The 23,031-nt window shown below is 38.4% G+C and overlaps 1 protein-coding gene across 1 annotated transcript; it reads right to left on the bottom strand.

Moving 5' to 3' along the window:
• Window positions 1-371: 371 nt before the first annotated feature.
• On the bottom strand, window positions 372-9,759 carry LOC103797750 (sodium/potassium-transporting ATPase subunit beta-1-interacting protein 3; the record flags this gene model as incomplete). Its single annotated transcript, XM_009069977.1, has 2 exons — window positions 372-452; window positions 9,622-9,759. Coding segments are annotated over 2 exons (219 nt in total), but the record flags the coding sequence as incomplete, so codon positions are not given.
• Between the last annotated feature and the right edge of the window lie 13,272 nt (window positions 9,760-23,031).

The following is a 23,031-nucleotide window of genomic DNA, read 5'->3' as shown; positions in this document are numbered from 1 at the left end:
TTCAAAGCAGTCTTGGAAATCACACTTTTCATACACACTTGAAAATTCAACCAAAATGACATTGCCTGTTTTTCAACAATCAAAAAGAACCTCAAATTTACAACTGAATGCCCTCTCCACCCCCCACCTTCGGATGGTACTTCAGAAGGCAACTGTAGTTCAGATTCATAGCATTTATGTACTTCAAACCCCTAGCTATTTACTATCAGGGAGAAGTTCAAACACTAGAGTTCTCGTTGAGGAAGAACTCTGAAGATCAAATTGTATGTTCAAACAACCACATTTTTCTCTATGGTTCCAGTCTTCTAAAATCTGAGAGTCCTGCTGTTAAAACACCCTCCCATAAAGCTGAAGAAGGATAAGTGACCTACCTTAGAAAGTCCGCCTACTTCCAAATAGAAGCAGATAATGAAAACATTCCAGGTGACCCACAGGGCAGTCCACACCGTGTACTAAACACAAAGCCAGATGAAAGCAAAAAGACAGAAAAATAAAATGTGAAGATGAAAGGACTTTATACTGAGCAGATCAATAATAAAAAACCTGATATCAATAAGCATTGTTCTTCTGGGAACAGCCAAGCACAGAGAGTTCAGAAAGGGAGGTCTCCCTGCAGAAGTCACCTAAGAACTACAGGAAATTATAAATCCAATATTCACTGCCATACTAAATAAATACCAATAAAATAGATTTATTCTTTACAGTTTTACACTATCCTACTGATATCAATTAAATCCAAAGTGCTGACTTAAACACTGTTTTTGGGGCAACTGTGAGCCATTTTTAAATCATGATTTATATCTGTTAAAGAAGATTCCAGAATAGCACAATACTTTAAATAAGCAAATACAATTGAAATAGCATTTAGCTATTATGAAGAAAGACACAAGGGGAAAAAACCACCACCAAATAAAACGGAAAATCTATTGATCTGATAATCTGGATTTTTTTTCTTTTTAAACAAATAGGTGAAGGGCAAATCTGATCTAAGACTCTTTTATAGTAAAAGGTACTTTAATTACATTAAAAACAGCTCACTGCTTCTCTAGCCCTTCTGCCATGAAAATGATCCTACAATGCATCCTTAAGAACTGAACACATCCATATCTCTTCAGGGTTCTCCAGCATCATACTAGACTCATACTCCATCCACAACTTGAATTGGAGATTAATTTGTATATCTTAAATTATCTTTTGCATTTTGTCAGCACAATAGACCGGCACCATTTCCTTACAGATGCACTGTTTACTAACATACAGCTGCAAACCATTCCCAATGAACCCTCCAGGCAGATCCCCTAAGAAGCATTTCTGCCTGATGGGTCCAGTGCCCACCCAGCCATGCTGGAGTTACACCCACCTGAAAAAAATGCAATGATCAGCAGCATTGACACTTTACATTAACACACTTCCAGATTTCACAGTGGAGAACTGCTGCTAGGAGCCTTTGCAAGTCTAATTACCTGTGACTAGATGAGGGTTAATATGCTATTGTTTTGCTTCAATACAATCACTAAATCTCAACATACTAATCTGCAATACTCTGGATCACACTTTCATTGCACAAATGCCATCAGTTTGGCTTTCTTGGGCAGTTTTGTGTTATGTTCTTCTCTTCCTTCCCCTCCCTGTGATGTATAATGAAAGGTTCAGGTGAAGAAAGCCGAATTTTTCCTCACTTGATTACCCCTAATTCATGCAGACATTTCTCTACACCTAACAAGTTAACTGCTTTATTATAATTTCTTCTGAGGTACTTGGGCAGCTGGGAGATGGTTGTGGCCTATGAAGTAGGTCATTAATAAACAATATAGGAGTAACACTCCTGGGGCATTTCCTCTGTTTTACAGCGAAGGGCAGTGTGGCAACTGAAGACAAAGCTGCTGTGGTCTGTGAGCAGTATAAGGCATGTACTATTCATAAGGTTAACTTAAAAGAGTATATCATTTTTACTTCATTTGTTGACTTTGTAGTAACTCCGCATAAGCTTCCAATTTTTCAGCGTCTATCCTCAGAACATTATGGGTGGAGTGTTCAAAATTAATGAACAATTCATACAAGCCCAGTTGCACGTAAAAAGCAGGATTTAGACTATTCAGGAGAATTGTACTTTTCAAGAAAGAATTTTTTATCTGTCCATGAACTAAATCTGTCACCACAACAAAAGCAATCCTGTTTGATCTGCTAGGCCAAGCCAAATCTGTTAATGGCCTCATTCTGTCCCATGGGTACCAATGACAACTCTCAACTAAGCAGGCAAAATCTGTCTGAACATGCTTTCCCAGGCCAGTCTATGCTGTTTTACACAGTCAGGACTGGTTCAGTTCTTTACCTACTGTGAGGATTACTAAAAGAGAAGTGCAGGTGCAAAGCAGGTGTACACCTTGAAACCCAGCAGCTGTGTATGGAGAGGCTCTTCTTACACTCTCACTGAAATGTAGAAATCTAAATTTGACTTCCATTTGCAGTGTAAACATAGTAATTACATATTCAGCAATTTTTTAAGTTACTTACTTTTTAAAAGTAAGAAAGTTATTGCCCACAGTTAAAAACACACATTTTTGGACATGCAAGGAGCAGATTTTTCCCTTGCATAGCTTCATAGGTACTTAAGGAAGACTAAATCAAAGAAAAGGTTATATGACAGCAAAACCAAGAAAGAAAAATTAGGAAATGTCAGAATTTTTGTTATATATGCCATATTAATTTTTCTATTTTGTGGATGTGCAATACAGCACAAACATTAATCAAATCATCATAGATGTATTTTTATTTTAAAATATCTACCTCCCTTAACACAATTTATGAACAGCTAACTCAATACTTCATTTCTCCTTGTCACTCAGACCCTGCTCTGAGGACAGAATATTAATTTCCTCATGAGGTTTTCTAAGATGTTCATCGCTGTAATGTGTGGGAGCTGCACAAACATTAACTAATTTATTTTATGTTATAAGGGAATGATACAGCTCTCAGAATGCAAATGATGTTCTGATACATGCAGAGATTACATTCAGAAGGATTCACACATTCAACTTGAGGTGCTTTAGAGTTCATTTTTCAGAAGTCTTGAGGTTATACAGTACTTTATAAACTCAGTGTTCAGCTCCCTGTGGCTGAGCATGCAGCACTTGTGCAAATCAGACCACAAGGTCTCAAGACAAGAGCCCGAAACGCAAGGGGAAAACATGACGAGTTTGGTTCAAGTGACTCACTTTGTGTCAAAAAAGGTTTCAGTGGTTGAGAGCAGAGATAAAACTCAGCTACCCAGCACAGCCTTCACAGCAAAAGCAATCCTTCTTGCTAGCATGTGCCTCACTTTTCCCATTGTCTTCTATTTCTGTAAATCAAGTTCCTATTCTATAGGTGTGATCACCAGAAAAACCCCAAATGTCTGTCTTTTCTGTTGAAACTGAGGTGACAATAGAAAAAGAATTGGTATGCATCTTCGCAGTTCAAAACTGCAAATATATAAAAGGATCACAGTAAGATTGCACAGAAGGGCTTTAATAACAACTTTTCTAAATTTTTGAGTGCTTCTTTCTGAATTTTTTTTCATATTTCCTGAACACTATGTGTATGTGTGTAAATTTATACGTATATACCTCTACGTTTATAAAAATATTATAGCAATATTCCATTATGTGGCATCACAGTAACACCTGCTTGAGTCATTAACAGAGGTGTAACTTTTAGATTAATGATGAAGACTTCTCCTTTTTTGCTAGCAGAGAAACAGCCCAAATTGCCATCCTCTGTGTGAAAGGGACATGTCATGCATGCTGGCAATTTTCTCTCAGTTTAGGAATGGTTAGGATCTGAAACATCAGGTCCACACTGATCCTCAGGTTTCATTTCCCTCCCAAGGAACTGCATCTAACCTGTTTCATGACCTGACCTGCTATTCAACTTCTCCTGCTCCATGTCCTGACCATTATCCTGTTCATTTTGCTGTGTCTGCTCACCCTTACTCCCCCATACCCACAGGTCCTGCCCCACTTCTTGGCCAACCACATTCAGTCCACCCCAGCTCAGCTGGTCTCATACTCAGCATCACAACCCTCACCATATCTGGCATAAAGAAGGAATTTTCCAGACAGGTTGAAATAATAAGAGTTGGGGTGTCTATTTTATACCCCATATGATGCACTACTTAAAAATTACCTGGGTATTTTTTGCAACTGATTCCTTCTGCTGGAAGGACCTAGGACTGGTGACAATCTTTGCTTATTTCTCGCCATGATGCACTATATACTTTCTTGCTTTTGGTCTTTTGCACTAAGGATTGTATACTATGTGGTGTGAGGAAGTATTTGGAGTCTTACAAGTTATGTAGAAAGTACTTCCTAAAACTTACAGGTGAAATGTCTATTAAATTACTGTCCAGCCCCATATGTTCCTTTCAGATCCCCTTTCATAACACATAATACTCTCTACAACAGTGAGATTTCTATACCTGTTTCAGCTCTACAAGTCATATTGAAACCAATGCAGAGATGCCTTTTATAGATCAGTGAAATACAAACATTTCTAAAGTTATATCATTGGTATTGGATGGATAAAATGTCATGACAAGAAAGGGTAAGAAAAAATAGAAAGGATGTCTTCTTAAACTGAATATCAAAAGAACAAAGAAATTTTCTAATTTTGAATATTACAAGGATTGTGGGGCAAGTTTAGCTTTAATGAATAAACTATCTCAAGTGTATATTTAATCTGAAGTGCAGCACCTATTCTGACAGTGTCTTGGCATTAGGGGGAATGCATGTTGGCTCAGGGATAATTCAGGAGAAAGGAGCGACTAGTGAGCTGTCAGATCACACCGCTGTAATGCCTGGCTGTGCCTCAGAGGCATCAGTACTTGCAGAGCCTTATTAGTCATATTTATGAAAGATGGCAAGGGAATGGCATAAATCAACATGATGGAACAGTAACAACACAGGACTTACCAGGAAGGATATTCAAGGAGTAATTCTGGAAGTCTAAATATTTCACCTGTGTTTTGACTTGTCTGTATGACATTTACCTGAATACTGTGTAAAGTATGCTGTACAGCCTTTCTTCTGCTTTTGTTTTTAATTTTTTAAGAAACTGTCTCCTGGCTTTTCAACTGTACACATGGCCTACATATCACTGTTTAATGGAATATATTAAGGGAAGTAAAGTAGAAATTTCCACCTTATATTCCCCCTATTTAAGTGTATTATTTCTATCACCCACTGTTCATTAACACATTTTTGTTCAGCTTTGGGCCTGGTTTGTGAAATTTTAGCTACATGACTCATCATTCAGAAGACTTCTGAAGTCCCATATCAGAAGAAGGAGAGGGCAAAAAACCTCAACTTTAACGAGGATCCTGTCATCATATTTAATCAGTTTTAACAGCCAGAAAATCTTGCTGGTGACAGCAAGTTCTATTAAGAAAGGAAAAGCATGCACAGGGAAATGGATCACAGCAGAATTCTGGAGCTTCATGACAGGAGGGTAACAGCATGGTTAGAACTAAAATTTAGCTGTTTTTTCTTCTTTGCAAATGTTTGGGCAAGTCGCAAATGAGCTAATATGGGAAAAATAGGAATTAGCTCTGCAGTTTTATGTCCCCTAGGAACTTTGCACTGATTTAATTCAGTCACAAAATATTCAAATACTGAAAATAGCACATCTGCTTCATGACAGGACAAATTGTTCACAAAATTGATCCAAATTACTAATTAATACAAAACCTATTACAAATTATTATTTGATTTAAACTAATTAGGACACTTGGAATCAATGCTGTTCCTCCCTCTCTCTCTGTTCCTAAGCTCTAAGGACTTGGAATTTTAGATGTGAGCAAATGAAATTCCAGATTTATTTCAGAATCACTGTACTTATAGTTCTGTATCTGAAGGACTGTAGACAGAGAACATGAGCCATTGCTTTTAACTCTTGGAATGACAATTATATTCAACAGAGATGCCTCATGAATCAGCCATTGTGTGGCAGCTCTTAGTTGGTGGGGCATTTTTTTGGTAGAAAGCTCTCATGCCAAATTTTATATCACTCAAACTAATTTTTCATTCAGATTTTGAATCTTGAATGGCTATGCTTATACTGCTGTCAAAGAAATGACTGCAGCTTATGTAGTCATTAAATCCTAGTGATAAACTAGGTAGCCTGGTTTCAAAGGCAGAGGAAGAGTTAGAAGTGTGTAACTGCTTCTGTGTTTATCAGTTTCTATCACAGCCTTCACTGAACTTGACTCTACCTACCTGCAACAAAACCCTGCTCAATTATACCTGCAGAACTAGTCTCATATTTGACTGCAGTATAGATGTGCTTCAAGTTATGGCCCTACATGTATTACATTTATTCACTTACTATCCCATTCCTTAGGTATGTTAAATTTTGAGGAGAGAGAAAATGACATACACAGCATAGGATGGCAAAGTGAAAGCTTTTATGTAACTTCTCTTGTCAGGGAAACCTTCAGGCACAGACTTCATTGCACAGAGGACAGATTAAAAACATTCTCTTGAGCTCAAACCAACGACCCTAGAGCTGGTCAGCTTAAGTCAAGATCATCACCAGAGAATGACAGAATATCATGGGGACAATTTGCGCTCACAAGTGCCAGATCAATTTTGTGTAGACAGTTTGCAGAAGTAAACTGTTGCATCTGACATGATTCTCTCTTTATTTCAATTTTTTATGTTCTAATGGGATCATCTGCACTAGTAATGCTGATTTCCAGGGAAGTCTTAAGGGAAAGACAATGGACACTGAACATATTTTTCTTGAAGTAATTGGTTACTTTTCCCGTTAAACTGGATTAAGCTTAATCTAAATCAGAAGCTTCAGCAATCAGACTACGTAAAAGCATGACTCAACATATTTCTTCTGCCAAAGACACAGCTCCAAATTCTCGTGACAGCAACCACTAACATATCCAGGGACTTAGATGTAGCTGAAGGTGCAGCTATAGACTTGGAAGCCCATGAAACTTCTGAATGAATTTGGAGCTCAGTTCACTACTCAGAGCCTGCATTGTGCCAAATACTGAAATTCAGGACCCTACTAAGATTTGCATTAAGAAGACTTTATATTTGAAGTCAGCAGTAAAAGTTTACTGCTGTAATAGGTGGACCAAGTTTTAAGGGTTTCAGAAGGAGGGAGGCAAGCTATGCCCTTCCTTGGAGAGTTGCCTTTGGATTCCCTTTTGCCTTAGTGAAGACCACCTGGAGCTGACACAGGTAGGTGTCTTTATTGTCTGTACCACTGACTCCTTCTGGGGCTTCTGGGGACAGTGGACAAAGCTCAGCTGTGGTTGGGACAGCCTTAGGACACTTTCTGAGAAGCATGTGATGGGTATAATCTGGAAGATCCTCAGGCTATAGGTCAATGAGCACTTTGAACTGGTGTAACCCTGCACTGCTGTAGAAAAAACACACTTTTTTTCTGCTTCCTCTAGCTACTTGTTCCCATTTCCCCTCTCACACCTCTTCCCTGCAGCTGGAACAAGCAAAACACCAGTAAAGAGAACGGCTGCTTTACAGATGGATCTGTTCTGGTTTGACAGTTTACGAAGTGGTTTACCTGATGCTTATGCTGGTGCAAATGAAGGAACAGCACAAGGGCAGCAGCTGTGCAAAAGGAGTATGTGCTCACACTGGCTTGAGATACCCACTGAATTCAGCCTGAGGGTGAAGCTGGGTAAGAGGCTGAACTAACAAGTTTGTAACTAGTAACAAGGCAAGTCTTGCATCTCCTCCTTTCCCCTCCCCCTCCACACTGGTGTTCATGACCATGCAGTCCTAATCCCTGTCTTTTGCTGGCCCTGGCAACCACTGGGAACATCACAGACTGGATTCAGCTTACTCTTCACTTTTTGCTAGGTTGTTTTTCTAACAGCTTAGGAGTGGAACTGCCTTAATGAAGGGTTTGGTTAACTGCTGCCAGAACTGGTGGGGAGGATCTGAGGAAGTATTCATCCAGGGAGAAGAACAGTGGGAGCAGGGAGACATGCAAGCCACCCCTTTCTGCTGGTGTTGAGCTGTGAGGTTGATTCCAGGCACCTTGTGTACCTTCGCTCTTCGGACTTAAGGATTTGGATCAAACTACACCTATTCCATCGGGAACCTTATGTTCCAGGATAGAAGCTGGTCTAAAGCCTTGATTTTCTCAAGTAATCAGTATTTGCACCTACTGTAGAACGAGATCTTATTTAAAGATAAATCAGAACGTGAGTTCAGTTAAATCTGAGGATAAAGTATTTTGTTGAGGAGGTGTTTCTTTAATTATGAGTTCTTTACCTCTTCTTGAAAGCAACTTTAATATAGCCTAAAATGTTCATTTACATTGGAAAAGATATAGAAACACACAGCATCTGTTGCACTTCATCTGAAAATTAAAGCAGAGCTTTCCCCACTGAACAGCAGTGCGAACCTGAGGGGCGAGAAATTTTGTAGTGTTGCACTTCCGACATGAATTCCCTACATAATTTTACAGATGTTTACCCTCATTTGCTACTGATGTCTTACTTATCAAATGAAGAGCATGAAGCAGAAAGGTGAGTCAATAATATATGATGTCCAGTTCTCCAAGTACAGACAATAGATAAAAGCTCTATTATTTATATCAATCCATTTTCAGTTCCTTACAGTCTATTTGGAAGCTCGGCTAATGTGAATATAACCTTGGATGCACTTTTTTTGTTCACTTTTTCTTTTAAGATATGACAAAAAATTACAGGATTCCAAGTTTGACTAGAAAAGATGAAGCTTTTTAAGTATTTGTTTAATGAGTTTTCCCCAGTAGACATTGATTTCACTCTTTTGTGAGGAAAAAGAAAGATAACTTTAGCCTCTTAAAAACCATTACTGACAACACAACCAAAATGTTACAGATACAAAGACTGCCAGGTAAAGACATAATTTTCATCCATTCAGGAGAGAGCGTGGGGGAGGAATAGGAGTATCTTTTTGTTGCCAGTTTACTTCACAGCTTTGAAAATTCTTTTTATTCCTGGCTATGCTGAGAACATGGGAAAAAAAAACAACTGTGAAGCTTGAAGTTACAAGCATCAGGGACAATTTACACCAATTTAGGGTCAAGACCATAAGTACAGGTCTTGACAAAGTTACATGTAAGTGACAAGCATTTCTTTGGAACCCATGGGTCACAGGACCAAAGAAATTTCCACAGTCCTTGCTCTCCCTCTTAAAAAGGAAGATGTAGCTAAATCTAACTTGGCCAATACAAATCTGTTTTTTTAATCACCACTGATTCTGCCTGTCTATTGCAAAAAGAACAACAATTTGTATTTAATTTCTTCATTTATGCATGGTCTAATTGCTGATATTCCCATGACCCATCTAGGTATTTCATTCTTTATAGAATCTTCCTAAGGATTTGTATCATGGTCATAATTTTGGCAGCACTTTCTCGAGGTTACCTATTCTTGACAGCTTCAAAAAACCTCAGAAATGCCACTCGGTAGTCCTAAATTTGCAAAAAGGCATGGAGACCTCTAAAGTTTCCACAGAAACACCAAGTTTTGAAGCAAAGAAAATTCTGTTTTGTAATAATACAGTTTTAAAAACCCATTACAAAAAAAAAAAAAAGATAATAAATGAGACTTACCACAACTATATACCGAGGCCTAAACTGGATGGTTCCAAACAAACCCAAAATGACAACTATTATTTGTAGGAAATTGCTCAGGATAGGAGCCCATTGGAAACCAAGGAAGTCAAAGATCTGTCTCTCTAATGCTGCCAGCTGCAAGAAAACACATAAACAGAACATCCAGTTTTTAATTATGGGTGAGACAGAACACTTGGCACTTTCTTATTTGCAATAGCCTTCACCAGTGAAAAGTACAGCAAATTTATGAAACTTGTTCTTATCTGTAGCCTTTGTCAGCATTGTCAGGACACTGGTGTCTGAAGATAGCTACTAGTTAACAGACACATCTTCTAAGAAAAAATCACTTGGAAAAAGCCTTTCAAGAAAATATTTGTAAATCCATCATATAATACAAAAATACTTCTACAAATCAAATGCAGACAAGCTTTATTTTATTCTTGCATGCTGGAAACTCTAAGGCTTGACAATATTTATTGAAACAAGCAGAAGCTCAACTAGATTGAGCAGATCTATGCAAATATTGCGATTGTTACTGAAATATCATCATGCTCCCTCCCTTCCCCATGTCTTCATTTTATTACATTTAGTCTCAACTAAACTTGACTGCAAGTTCCTCAATCTGTTCCTAAAGGAGAGAGATTTTGGCCCAAAAGAGCAGAGCAGGATCAGAGCAGTCCCAGATGTGGCTATTTCATGTGATCCTGAGTGTTACTTAATGCAGGAATTAAGGAAGACTGCTGGGATCTCTTCACTACCTGAAGCACAGACATAGGGAGTAAAAGGCCATAGAAAATGCTGGAAGACCTTTGATCAAGCTGCTTCAAAACCAACAGCCAAATGAACTATCTGTTCTCTACTGAAAGCTGCTAGGTTACTTTGGGCTAGTACAAATCAGAAGGAAATGATGTCTTCATGGCATTTTGGGTCTGGATTTAGTTGGATGTTGAAAAGGAGGAAACTAAGAAGCATCAGACTTCACCCTTGCATGAGCACGTGGCTCTTAGGCAACTCTACATTTCAGAATGGTAGGAAAAAAAGAAAGAAAAAAAAAGCCCGATGAAATTATTCTGCAAACACATTTGCTACTCATTTTTGAGAATCCAGTCTACCGTTCTAAACATACAAAAATCAGCTACCTTAGTAACACATTTGTTGTAGTTTAAACTTAGTTCAATATTTTTGCAGCTGTAGCAAGACATTCTTGAGCAGATAAAAGAATCCTACTGAGAAAGAACTGAGTTTCTGTGCTTGCTAGAATTTATTAACATCTACTTGATTTTACTACATTACAAACCCTAAAATTTACTGAGATATGCACTTAAAATATTTATAACTGAGACAGATGGAGTAAGCATGGCTCTATGAATACCAACCAAAGTATTATCATATGTGGCTATTTCACATAAAACATTTCATTTTACACATAATGGCCTCATTCAATCCTCACCTACAAGACAAAGCTAGATATCACTAAGAGCAGAATCCTTTTTTTTTTTTAGAAAAATCTTCCTTACACTAGGCATAGAAACCACATTCTCCATGCTGAGGTTAATAAACGATAAATCTAAACAGTTAAATGAACAAAGGCTGAATCATCAACTTGGTGCACCTCATCTCCATTCAGTGAAGTTACATTGACTTTTATCAGATAAACATCTGGCCCAGTATATATAAATGAACAACTATCACACAGCAGACAATGTTAAAATGATACTATCCTTTTGGACATTTAAATTTCTGTCCTATCTTAACAGAAATGATCTTATCTTTTTCATGCTATTGGTAAGAGAGAATCTCAGAGGGAACACCACACAGGAGTGTCAGGTGTATGTCTTTACCCTGTAGTAGACTTACAAGCATCACAATAATGGTCTAGTTGGGACTTCACTAGGGACACCTCAAAATCATTTGCTTTTTCTGCCACTCTCTAGTGCACTCCCTCTGACGACCCCACATTTGAGAATAACCCTACCTGTATCTTCCCTAACCCATGGGATACAACACAAAATACAGTACAAAGGTGCCCCAAATCCCATGTGCTACTTGGTAAAGAGTTCCAAAACCTCTTTGGCACAAACAGAACTCACAGTTTATAGTACTAGCAACAATGTACCAAGAATCCTGTCCTGTATCACATAGAAAGACATTTATGACAACCAAGACCAGAGCAAGAGCCTGTCTCACTCCCACCAGGGAGTCAGGGTCAACAAAACAGGTAAATAACTCACAGATGTCCATTTGTGAGAGGCAATGCAGCTTCTTCCTTGAGCCTTGACATCACCAAATGATCAGAGGATGGAGCTGTCAAATCAGATTTGAATTTGCTTAGTAGCCACCTCTGCCCTGAGATTCACTGAAACTCTCCTGTAGCCTAGGTCTTTGCCTGCACCAATGAATTGAGTGTGTCCTATCACACTTCCAGCACTGAAGGCAGCTGGCCTTGGATTGCATCCATTAAAGTGTCCTTTGATCTGAAACAGGGCAGCTGTATGCAAACTATATACTTACCTACTCAAAATGGCCCTTGGGTATGGGTGAACTGTCTGGGAAGACTGCTGGTCACAATAAGCCTGGTTAACATGATGGAAGACTCTAAAAGCTCACTAGCACCCAGAATGCTCCAGTTTAGCTTCTTCCTCAGATACAAGTGAATGTGCTGGTGTAGAGAGCACAAAGCTTGCCCAGAGTGGGTATTGAGGAAATCCACTTCACACTGGTGGTTCACTGCAAGAGATGGCTGCCCTTAGTCATCTCATGTAGTGTTGAAACACCTAGAGCTATCTAAAAGACAAAAGCCTGCAGCACAGATATGAATACTGCAACACACATACGAATTAACCTGTTTAGTATGTGTCCCTTTTTAAACTGGTCCTTTGGGGAAATTTTCAGAGCCATGTAGATCAGCACCTTAAATACCTGAAACACATCGTACTGCAGCATCAGCCAACATAGACACTGGATTTTGCAACACACCATGTTAACAGGATTGGTATTCAGCTCATGCCTAAACTGGAGGTGATAGAAAAATTGCCTTCATGTGCACCTCCTTGATATCTGCCAAGCAAACTTTGAGCATAGCTAGCAGGCAGGTCTGGTCTCCTACAAAATATCACGGCGGCCACAAGTATCTTCCCAAAGATGATGGCAGGTCTGGTCTCCTACAAAATATCACAGTGGCCACAAGTATCTTCCCAAAGATGATAGTACAAATGTGCATATGCACCCTAGGTAAGAGTTACACATTAAGAAAATAATTATTCTTTTTATGGTTTACTGTGGTAAAAGCACCCACCACAAACACAGAAGGAAGGTTCAATTTCCTCTCCTGCTGACTTCCAGGGTATCCATTCCTCTCCTCCCACCTCCTATCCATTAGCATACCAAGGGGGAGAGCTTCTCCTTGAAGATGAGTCACAGGCAAAAAATAAAAATTTGTATTTAGTAAGTCAAAAAGAAAGCACAAATAGAAACATGAGTCTATAGCCTATTGCTTATAACACTTATCCGGGATTGGGAGAGTTGCTTGTTTTTCTTGCCTGCAGGGCTCGCTCTTTATTTTTATATACAGTGACAGCATGAAACCACCGAAGGAGCCCTGGCAGCAGGATGCCAAACATACAGTACAATTCCTTTGCCACTAACAAGTGCTTTTACCATCAGGCTATACAGCAAGACCTTCCTGTGCAGCTAAATCTCATTTATTTTGCTCTTGTCACCAATGTAGAGTAATTTGTTTCATCCCTAAAGCCCACAGAAGACATTAGTGGATGAGGGAGGGGCAGGGAATCTAAAGAAAAGAAAGAGGTAGGAGGCATGTCTATTCTGCTCAAATTGCTACTCTCTTCTAAATTATAACACCTTCTCATAGGCAATGCAGGTAAAACCTAATAATTTATGATCACAGAAGAAACATATTTTCTGTTTTCTTTATACCATGAGCAATATGCGCTGACTAGAGAAAACATGTGAGTGCTGCTGTTCTTAAGTCTAGTATTTCACTCAACAGAGTCCCCAAGCAGCAGTGATGGCCACAGACTTTTTAGCTCTGTGCAAATGAATAAAAGAAGCCCCTAACACAGTCTGTGGTTCAGGTAATTCACTGCACAGAAATCAACAGAATAAAGGGGCAGAAACAGACAGCTGTGCACAATTACAGGCTGATTTTACACAGATATGAAGAGCCAGTCTATGTGTTCACACAAATTCAGAATATCAGTAGCCAGCAGTGGCCACCAGATTAACCTATGGCACATGGTGCAGTCAGAAAGGAGCAGACACTGTGACAGATGGTTTCACTTGGATTTACATGCACATGAGTAGTCTGAAATGTTTAATTAAAAACATTTTGATGATAAAGAGGCTGGTTTTCTCAATGAGAAATTGCCCCTTCTGCTTTCATCATGATTTTCTGATTCTTCTTTAAAAAAGGCAAAAAAACTGAACCCTGAAGGCAAGGCAGAGGTTCCCAAAATTAGATGGCTCAACTTCTTCCATTGCTAGAAGACAGGTATCAACTCAGTAGGGCACAGGAGCTCAAGGCTGGAGAAACGGAGTATGCTCGATGTCCTCTGAGGGTTTACTATCATATCACTTCCCTAACAAGCTGGAAGTGGCTGGCACTTCCACTACTTGTGATAACTAGAACAACAAAGTTCAGGAGTGTCCATAATAAATTGTTGCTTGATACGCTTTTGATGATTAACATAAAGTGGAGTGAAAACCCAAACCTTTGTTGAAAATTAAAGTGGAGGGCCTGTTTTGGCATCTTAACTAATGGGGGTCCATTTTTGGTGAAACCTATGTCCAGTTGTGTGAAAACTTTTCATGAGAACTTAGAAAAATCTAACAAAGTTGATAGGAAACTATATTTTCTTGTCCTAAAAACACTTGGAAAAGGAGACGTGATATTTCTTATTACTGCTGGCAAGGGAGAGCTTTGTTATTTAGTCATCATCAACACTGACAATCTTGTAAAGTGCACAACTCAGGAGACTAGGACTAGCAGTAAAATGCTCTAGTGGGACTGTATCCATTCACTTAATGAAGATGTGCCACATTTACCTATTTGTTTCACTACATCTTCCAAACATTCCCCATGTCTCACCTCCTACAGAGTGCAATGAGAAGGTACTAAGCTGCAAGATAGGGCTGCATTAAATCCACACAGGCTGAACATTCTCTTCTGGCCATACCCAAGCCCTTTTGTGTTAAGAGCTGCAAAGAGTTCAGGCAAACTAATCTGTTTGAAGTTTGAGCTTCTCCACCTGAATGGACCAAGCATATGTGCAGCATATTTGTAACATCCTGAACAGAAGAAATAGGGCAGGTGTAGCCTTAATGCCCCATATGCAGTTTATAGTAAATGAGTAACAAAATAAAAGGCAGCAATCAGCAATACTGCATAGGATCAACACAAAGAAATCACCAAGACGGTCCTAGTCAATAGAAAGATCAAAATAACATTTTTGAGAGCAGGCCTCAACAAGTGTGCCCTATGGAGTAAACCACTCCTCTAAATGCTCAGGTCCTATTATACTTCAAAATACATATCAGAAGCTGTCTGAGTGATGAGAAACCACAGCAGAGTTACAAAGCCAACTTTTCAAAACACGTGTTAAAACTCAATTTTCTCTTCTGTCAGAAACCTCAAAGATAACAGTCAGTTTTATAATTTAATGGAAAAGGTTTTATAAATGACATATTAGTTTGAGATTAAGAAATAGATCTACGTCCACAACCGAAGGAGTCACTGGATCAAGATGAAGAGTTTTCATATGTAACAGATCATTTAATACAGGAAAAGACCTAAAAGTGGCTTGATGTAAAGAGAAGAAAATAAAGTTGCTTAATATAAAAGCAAAAGGTTATATCTGCAAATTTGATACCCTATAAATTGCTAAATTTACAAAACTGGGAAGTATAATCTACTCTGCATTTGATATTAAAAAGCTGCTTCAATCTGCCATATAAGACAATCACTTGAAAATATAACAACCAGAAAACTATCTATACTATATCTAACAAACTTGTACTCAAGAAATATAACTAAAATCATAAAACAGAATAGATAACAACTGCAGAGCTGTGAAACTATATAGTTTGAAAATATTTTTTGAAATAAAAACAATTAAAAAGCATTAATTTTCTAAGTTCAAGTCAGGAATTATCTGAAACATTTGAATTATGCATGTAAGACTCAGAGTTGGCTGATGCTGCCAACAGTTATTACAGGAAAAGTTCCAGAGCACAGCTCATCATCCATACTAACTGCTGCTCCTAAGGATAAAGATTTTTCTCCAAAACTCTCTGTTTCATCTTCTGGTCATAAATTTAACCTGTAGCTTCAGGAAGAGTTTCCTGGACAGGATGAATCTTTGAGTTCCTTTTACTGTTACCACTAGTTCAAGTGTGTCGTGCTAAATTACAGACAGTTTAGTCCTGTTTGGTAGATGAAACTGTTAAAAACTGAACTGGTTCACAAGCCTCCCCCAGGAACCTCCAGCTGGAGCTTTAAGTGCTGTCTGTTCTGAAGCCTCTGGATATCATTGCTGAGCTCAGCACTCACCTTTCTGGCACAGTTTCCCATCCCATCCCTTCCCATCCCATCCCATCCCATCCCATCCCATCCCATCCCATCCCATCCCATCCCAATCATCTCTCCCTCTTCCTTCTTTCCTTTCCTCTTTTTTTTTGCACAGATTGATGTGCACTCCTGAAAAGCTACCCACCAACACAAGGAAGAGGTGAGTCAGGAGAGGAGCAGGGGGAGCCTTTGACACCACCTTGTAGCTTGGCTGGAATAGCAAAGACCGTGGATCAAGGTCATTTTTAGCACTAGCCGCATTTGACTTAAAGCCTGTCTTCACATTCCAGCATGCTTAGGCATATATTTCTTTTCTCTTGACAGAGATGTTCCACTGAGAAAACATTTTTTAAAACCTTGGGGCAAATGCACAATGGTTACATCATACTTTTATATTATTTTGGAGAAAAAGTGCTTTCTAATTTAAGGGAAAAAGACATCAAAAAGCTGCCAAGCTACTCTGGATAAAACCCCAGCACTGGAGAGTAGAAGATTGACTTACTACATGCTAAAATCCAGAATTTCTAACAGAGAGCTAACAGGTGATGAGAGAAGAAGGTTAAAAGAAATAAGAATGCAAATAAATAAGTTGCATCAAAGACAGACTGGCAATGCACACACTACTTTTGATACAAATCTTATACTCTTGCTGTAATTTCAGAATTTCACTGACAGGCTTGACTTCAGTACGAAGGAAGATAAGATTTAACATGAGAGGAATGCCAGGTTTGTAACACAGGGGAGAAAATTAAAATTTGAAGTGGAAGTGTGGTGTCAGATGATCGCTCTTGGCTGAAGAACACTATTTAGCAAGTTACTGTTCCTCAGCTAAAGGTTATAGCCTCCTTACCTGTGACTTGTCGGCTTTCAACAGAGGCTTCATAACCAAAGATGAGTGCAGTCTGTGACACAATGAAATGTTAAAATTTGACTTAAATCACTTCTTTATACCTTTGGAGGCAGCTGAAGCAATCATCTGACCAGAGAGAAAACTTCCCATTAGTTTTTTAATGAGCTGAATTCACTTATCTAGGTGAAATACTAGCTTACGGGTGATCCCTTATAACAGCTCGCTAAATACATTTATAAGATTATGTGACATGTAGGTCATTGAATGTCAAGGAAGCTTCTGAGTAAATAACTAATATTTATAGTATGTTCAGTTTAATGGAGCAAAAGAGAAACTGTTAGCTTACGAACAAGTAATTGTCAAAGAAATAAAAATCCTGATGATCTGACATCAAAAGTGTCTTTGCAGTGCTGGTCAGATAGATAGGTAATTAGCTGTCACTTGAGTAACTTCAAATAAAATATAATGTAAAAGACATGTATATGCTGAAAGATCTCAATAAAATAGTATCCAAGATTAGTGAAAGCCAAAGTATAGAAGCAAAGAAAAGAAAGGCAAGTTCAATAAAAAACATGCTCTCTTTTTAAGAGAGTCTGTGTTGCCTTTCAACAGTAATTGTTACTCTTATTCAGCTATTCAACTTATATGGAAAATATTCATCAATACTTTAACAGTAGTTTTTTGATAACTGCTTAAGAAAACAGACAGATAAGTAGTGAGCAGTGTATGTTCAACTATTTTTGAAAGCCAATACACTGTACTCACATCTCAGAACCATAAGACCCCACTAAAAGAATGGCAAAGATGTTGATCTCATCAGAGAATTTGGACTATAGCATAATAAGGAGAGCTGGTAAATGCCAGATCTTAAAAATCTATAAATGTAATTATAAGATACTGAAAGGTTTATCTTCTTTAGTTCATTTTCTCCACATCTTAACAAATAAATATATATTGCATATTACTATCATTATCAGACAGGCACAAAACATAGGTAATTCTTAGACGAAAAATGTTCTCTTAATTACATGTACTACAAAAGCCTTGCAGCTTTTGAGTGATGGATTTGATTTGACGTTGTTACATACTTCATCAAACTGAGACCAAGCCTGCAGTTTTGGCTCTGACAAAACTCATGTGAAAGTCAAAAGAAGCTATGACTGCATCAAGGCTGCAGAACCTGACTCAGAAAGGCAACAGTAAATTATTTAAGAATCTCATCAGCATGAAAGGAAAAATCTGTTAATATTTATTCTGCAGGGTCACCTGACTGCAGTGATATAAAAGGTGGCATCAAACAGTCCCACTTTTCAGCTCACTACAGGTGCCAGTGCGATATACCCAAGGCTGATGGCTACATCTGTACCAAAGAGACACTATAAAAATGCAGTTACAGTCTATGGGTAGCCATGATAGGGAAGAAACCAGCTACCGTAATAAACCTTGTAGCACCAACTTGTTACAGCACAGTGATTTAAGATTGAATTTCAACCCTCCAATGAAGCTGTAACTGATCCCAAAACACTAAAATCAGGCCCCTTAGCTGGTTGACCTATACAATCCTGCAAACAGCTGGAATGACTATGCTTATAATGGCATTTAAGACTCCCTTGGCTGTTTCATTTAAATGCCAGCACACATACAGCAAAAGACAGTATAAGAGATGGTTATAGGTTAAACATTCTTAAAGATTCCTATCTTACTATGAATGACAAAGTCCACATCAAAAGATACTAGAGAAAAGGGAAAAGCAAATCACAGTTTGTCTTCTTTGTAATTATACCAAGCTACATATGCGGTGGCTTTAATCCAAAAGAAAGCTTTCATTTTCCACACCTTTATATCCCTTCATATCTTCAAATACTAAATTCTTATAATTGCAAAGTTCTGGTTTTCATTTATTTGCATATTCAAACACATCCAGTAAATCTATGTGCCTTTACAGGCTTAAGAAATGGTGGAGTAAAGTACTTACTAACTAACAATAGTGAAAAATGAACATATTTACTACTACTTTGAATTCCCAGGGCATAGTAGGTAAGGCAAGGAGGTAACAGATTAAGCCAGCACTCGATAACAGTGAAGTTGACAGCTTCAGAAAGAAAAAAAAGAAAGACAAAGAAAAAGCTGAGAACACTTGCTGCAGGATCTGTACCCAACCCATTGCCAGCATGCAGATGGACTGTAAGGGAAGAGAGGCTGAGATGGGCACCCAGACTGCAAGGTGTGAGATGAATTTAAATCTCTGTAAGGTAAACAGGTAAAACAGTATCTAGAGCCTCTAGTAGATGAATGACGTGCTCCTTCTGGACAAAGAACAACCCTCTACTCTTATGAAATACATCTCTTTTACGACTCTTTAAAGCTCTATAAACCTGTGTTTTAATGCAGGCTCCAAAATAAGACAGAAAATAAAACAGATGGAGCTCTCCTTCCATGACTAAGGAAGATACATGTTCAGAGTTCACAAGGACCTGGACAAGTTGTACAGTTAGTTCAAGGTCCAAATTTAAAAAACTGAAATTGTTTGATATTAACTTTTGCATAAAACATCAAACGGCACAACTGATTCATGCCAGATCTTGTGAAACACAAGGTTTCCCACAAGATGGTGCATCTTCTGTTAGGGTTCAGTTTGTGGTTCCAAAGAAGCAATGTATCTTCAATCACCAACCCTCTTCAGGCAAAACAAAGTATTAAGCCCAGGCAGCCAAGTAATACAAATCATGTGCTGGCTGTTACCCCTAATTTGAGCCACAGCACAGAGCCTATTTCCACAGCAGAGAGGAGTTCAGACGTCTGCCTGAATAACTTTTCCATTTTTTTCCCCAGAAAACTTCTCTCCAGTGCCTCTCTCGAGTGCCAGCTATGTAAAATAGAAGAAAGAGACTGCATCTGCTTAGATTCGACAGATACACAAGGGAAAACCAAGCAATTTAGCATGGGCTCAGAAGTCTGATGACATGTCTAAATTGGTCCCTGCACTGTAGTTCATTCATTTGCTGTCAAATGTCAAGTTCAAGCATACTAGAAACAATCATAGATCCTTTCACTCCATCGTTGCCTATAATGAGATTGCATTGATGTTGCCATCGCATTGATGAGAAAACTCTAATAATTGATCCTTTGATATTGTCACATAAAATAAAGAAAAATCCTTCCCTGTTTACAGCACAGCAACAATATCCCTCTGCCTCCTGAGTTATTTGGCCAAGGAGAAGGCTTGTGGTGAGGACAGAGGATGCCCTTGCTACTTCCACATGCTGAAAAGGCTGTTGCTTATTTTTTAACTTTGATGAGAGAAAAATATATTTAGTGAGTATATACAGGCTTCTTTACTCTAGTCTCTTTTTTTCTCCTGTCAGAGCTCTGTCTCATCCCCACAAGCAGTCCAGCTCACTCCTCTGAAACAAGTGAGGTAAGACTGTTCATGACATTAGAATTGAGCCAGTTGATTTACACTGTTGTTAGGAAGGTAAATTGAAGTAACTGAACCAACTGAACCTAAGGCAGACACATTTAGAGCAGATGTCCAAGCTCATTACTGAAAAATAATAAATACAATTCTGTACAATGAAGAATGTAGAATGCTTCCAGTATGTACTGGCATGTACCAGGTTGTATCTCCTAATTCCTCCAGGTCCAGGTAATTGGCTGGATGTGAGTGTTTCTATGTGGAATGCCCTTTGCACTAAATATTATTTTTTCTTTCAAATACCATGGTTTCATATCACATATCTGATCATGCAGCCTGGACACATACACAGCATTCTATGAGCATCCTCTTGCCAGCTGCTATTAACAAATGTAGGGCAACTGTTTTATTTTCATTTTCTAACCTCTCCCACTAAGGGAACGTAATGAAAAGGGCTGAATAGCAGTGTGACAAATTATTTTGACCTTGTGGTATCTAAGATAATTAATCAACAAAGTTTATTGTATGAGTAATTTCCAATAGGGAGCTATATGGGCATTTATGTCTCATTTAGACTTATGTTTTGATTAAAAATAACAGGAAGTGTGAAGTTATTCTCAAACGTGGAAGAAGATAACTAGCTAAATGTGGGTGACAACACAGCATTATTGTGCTTTAAATCCAAATCTTTTACCTGTATTGTAAGATATGATCATTCTCTTGCAGAAATAAAACCTCAAATTCACATTAGTTTCTGTGATTTGATAGCATCCTCACATAAAATGAAGAATGAAATTCTCAAAGTATATATATGTATATATGTCTAAAACTATATGTATGGTTTACTGTAAAGTTGTCAACAGAAGCCCAGTACACTTCACAGAACAAGGTCCTAAACATGAAAGTACCCTGCCAAAACTGTTGGCTATTCTGCTGAGTGCACTGACTGGTGACTCTTCGGGAAAATTATTGTTATAGAGCAACAGGAGATTAAAAGATGTATTTTGGGTCATCTAAGCCAGTTCCCTGATCCCAAAATTAACTTCACTCTCAAGTACTTTTAAAAATTGTTTATGGTCTATCAAAATTGGCTTGATCTCCCTACCTTTTCTGTAATAACGTTCCAAAACGTCCATGTTCAAACAGCAACTGCTTCCCCTTGAATTCACCTTTCCTGAACATGTGTGGCCTGCATTCTCCTAGATGTGCAAACTCCCATTTGTGCTTTTTCCAGTAGAAATACATATTTCATTTGGAATCAAATAAAAGCACCTTGCCTTTGGTTTGGCACTAACTGGAAATTCATAGTTCATTAGAGAGAGGAATGAATTGTGATCTGACTTAAAAATGAGTGCTTTGAAGCAGGGATGATACCTTTCAGGGTCATTTTGAAACCCAAAGGTGTACATAAAGTGAGAAAGTTCTTTGTATGTGATATATTTTGAACTCTTTCATAAAGTAAGTGTTCTAATTGTTTAATCTTTACTTTTTTTGTCTGATTTTAACAGAACTTAATTCATCTCTCAGTGACTTACTTCCATTTGTCTTATTTCCATTTAATCCTTCAACTTCTGCTTTTTCTCCCTAGCAGTTGGCCTGCAGTATTTCAAAAAAAGTTTATTTAGCCTTGTCCCTTCAAACCGTAGATGCAGCAATTATCTCCCTTTACCTTCACAAGTCCTGCCACTCTCCACTAGCCCCACTGCTGGTATTTCAGTATGCACTACAAAAAGATAGCTAGTGATATTCAGTGGAGCTCTTCATTTATCTCAGCAGTGTTCTCTCTATTTATCCCATCAGTCAAACCTTCTCCAGCAGCTCTTTTGTCCATTCGTAAGCACAGTCAAGACATACCCATACTTGTCAATTGTCTCTCAAAAGGTCTGGAACAGAACAAACAAGTTGAGGAAAGCAGGGGGGCTGCTGGAATGACACAAAAGACACCAAGGCTGTTCAAAGGCAAGACGTAATTATCCTTAATTATCCAGAGATGCTCAGCAAGACTACACAGGCAAAAGGGAAGACAGAGACTGATCTAAAGTCATGCAGTATAATAGATTCCCTTGGTACCAAACTTCTCCTTTGGATTTCAGAGTACTGATCCCAAAGACTTGCAAAATTCTCTACACATTTGTCTGTTTGTATTAATGCTATATATGTAATGTTCCTGTATAACTGAGGTAAGAATACAACAGTCTTAATTAGTTGAAAAGTATCACACTTCTGTGCCATGCTTTTCTTAGCTGTAATACAATAATGCATCCTACAGATTAGTTGGATTGCATGAGCCATGTATGGATAACAAAATGATCAGAGCTAATGTGCTATGTAAGAAAGGCCTCACAATGCATTTCAGACATAATCCCTACTGTAACTGATGCTGTGCAAATACCTCCTGGCTATCATCTGAAGCTGTACAACTGTCCCACAGGAAACACCAAGAGATTGGACAGTTTTACAGAAGACCAATGTTAAAGTTAATGCATAGTTCCTAACTGAGTGCTAGTAGAGCAAAAGTGTTTCATGGAATGGTTAGGGTCCTGTCTCAAGCAGAGA

The sequence above is a fragment of the Acanthisitta chloris genome, unplaced genomic scaffold (assembly GCF_000695815.1).
Source record: "Acanthisitta chloris isolate BGI_N310 unplaced genomic scaffold, ASM69581v1 scaffold3532, whole genome shotgun sequence".
Lineage (NCBI taxonomy): Eukaryota > Metazoa > Chordata > Aves > Passeriformes > Acanthisittidae > Acanthisitta > Acanthisitta chloris.
This window is presented reverse-complemented; position numbering and strand designations above follow the sequence as displayed.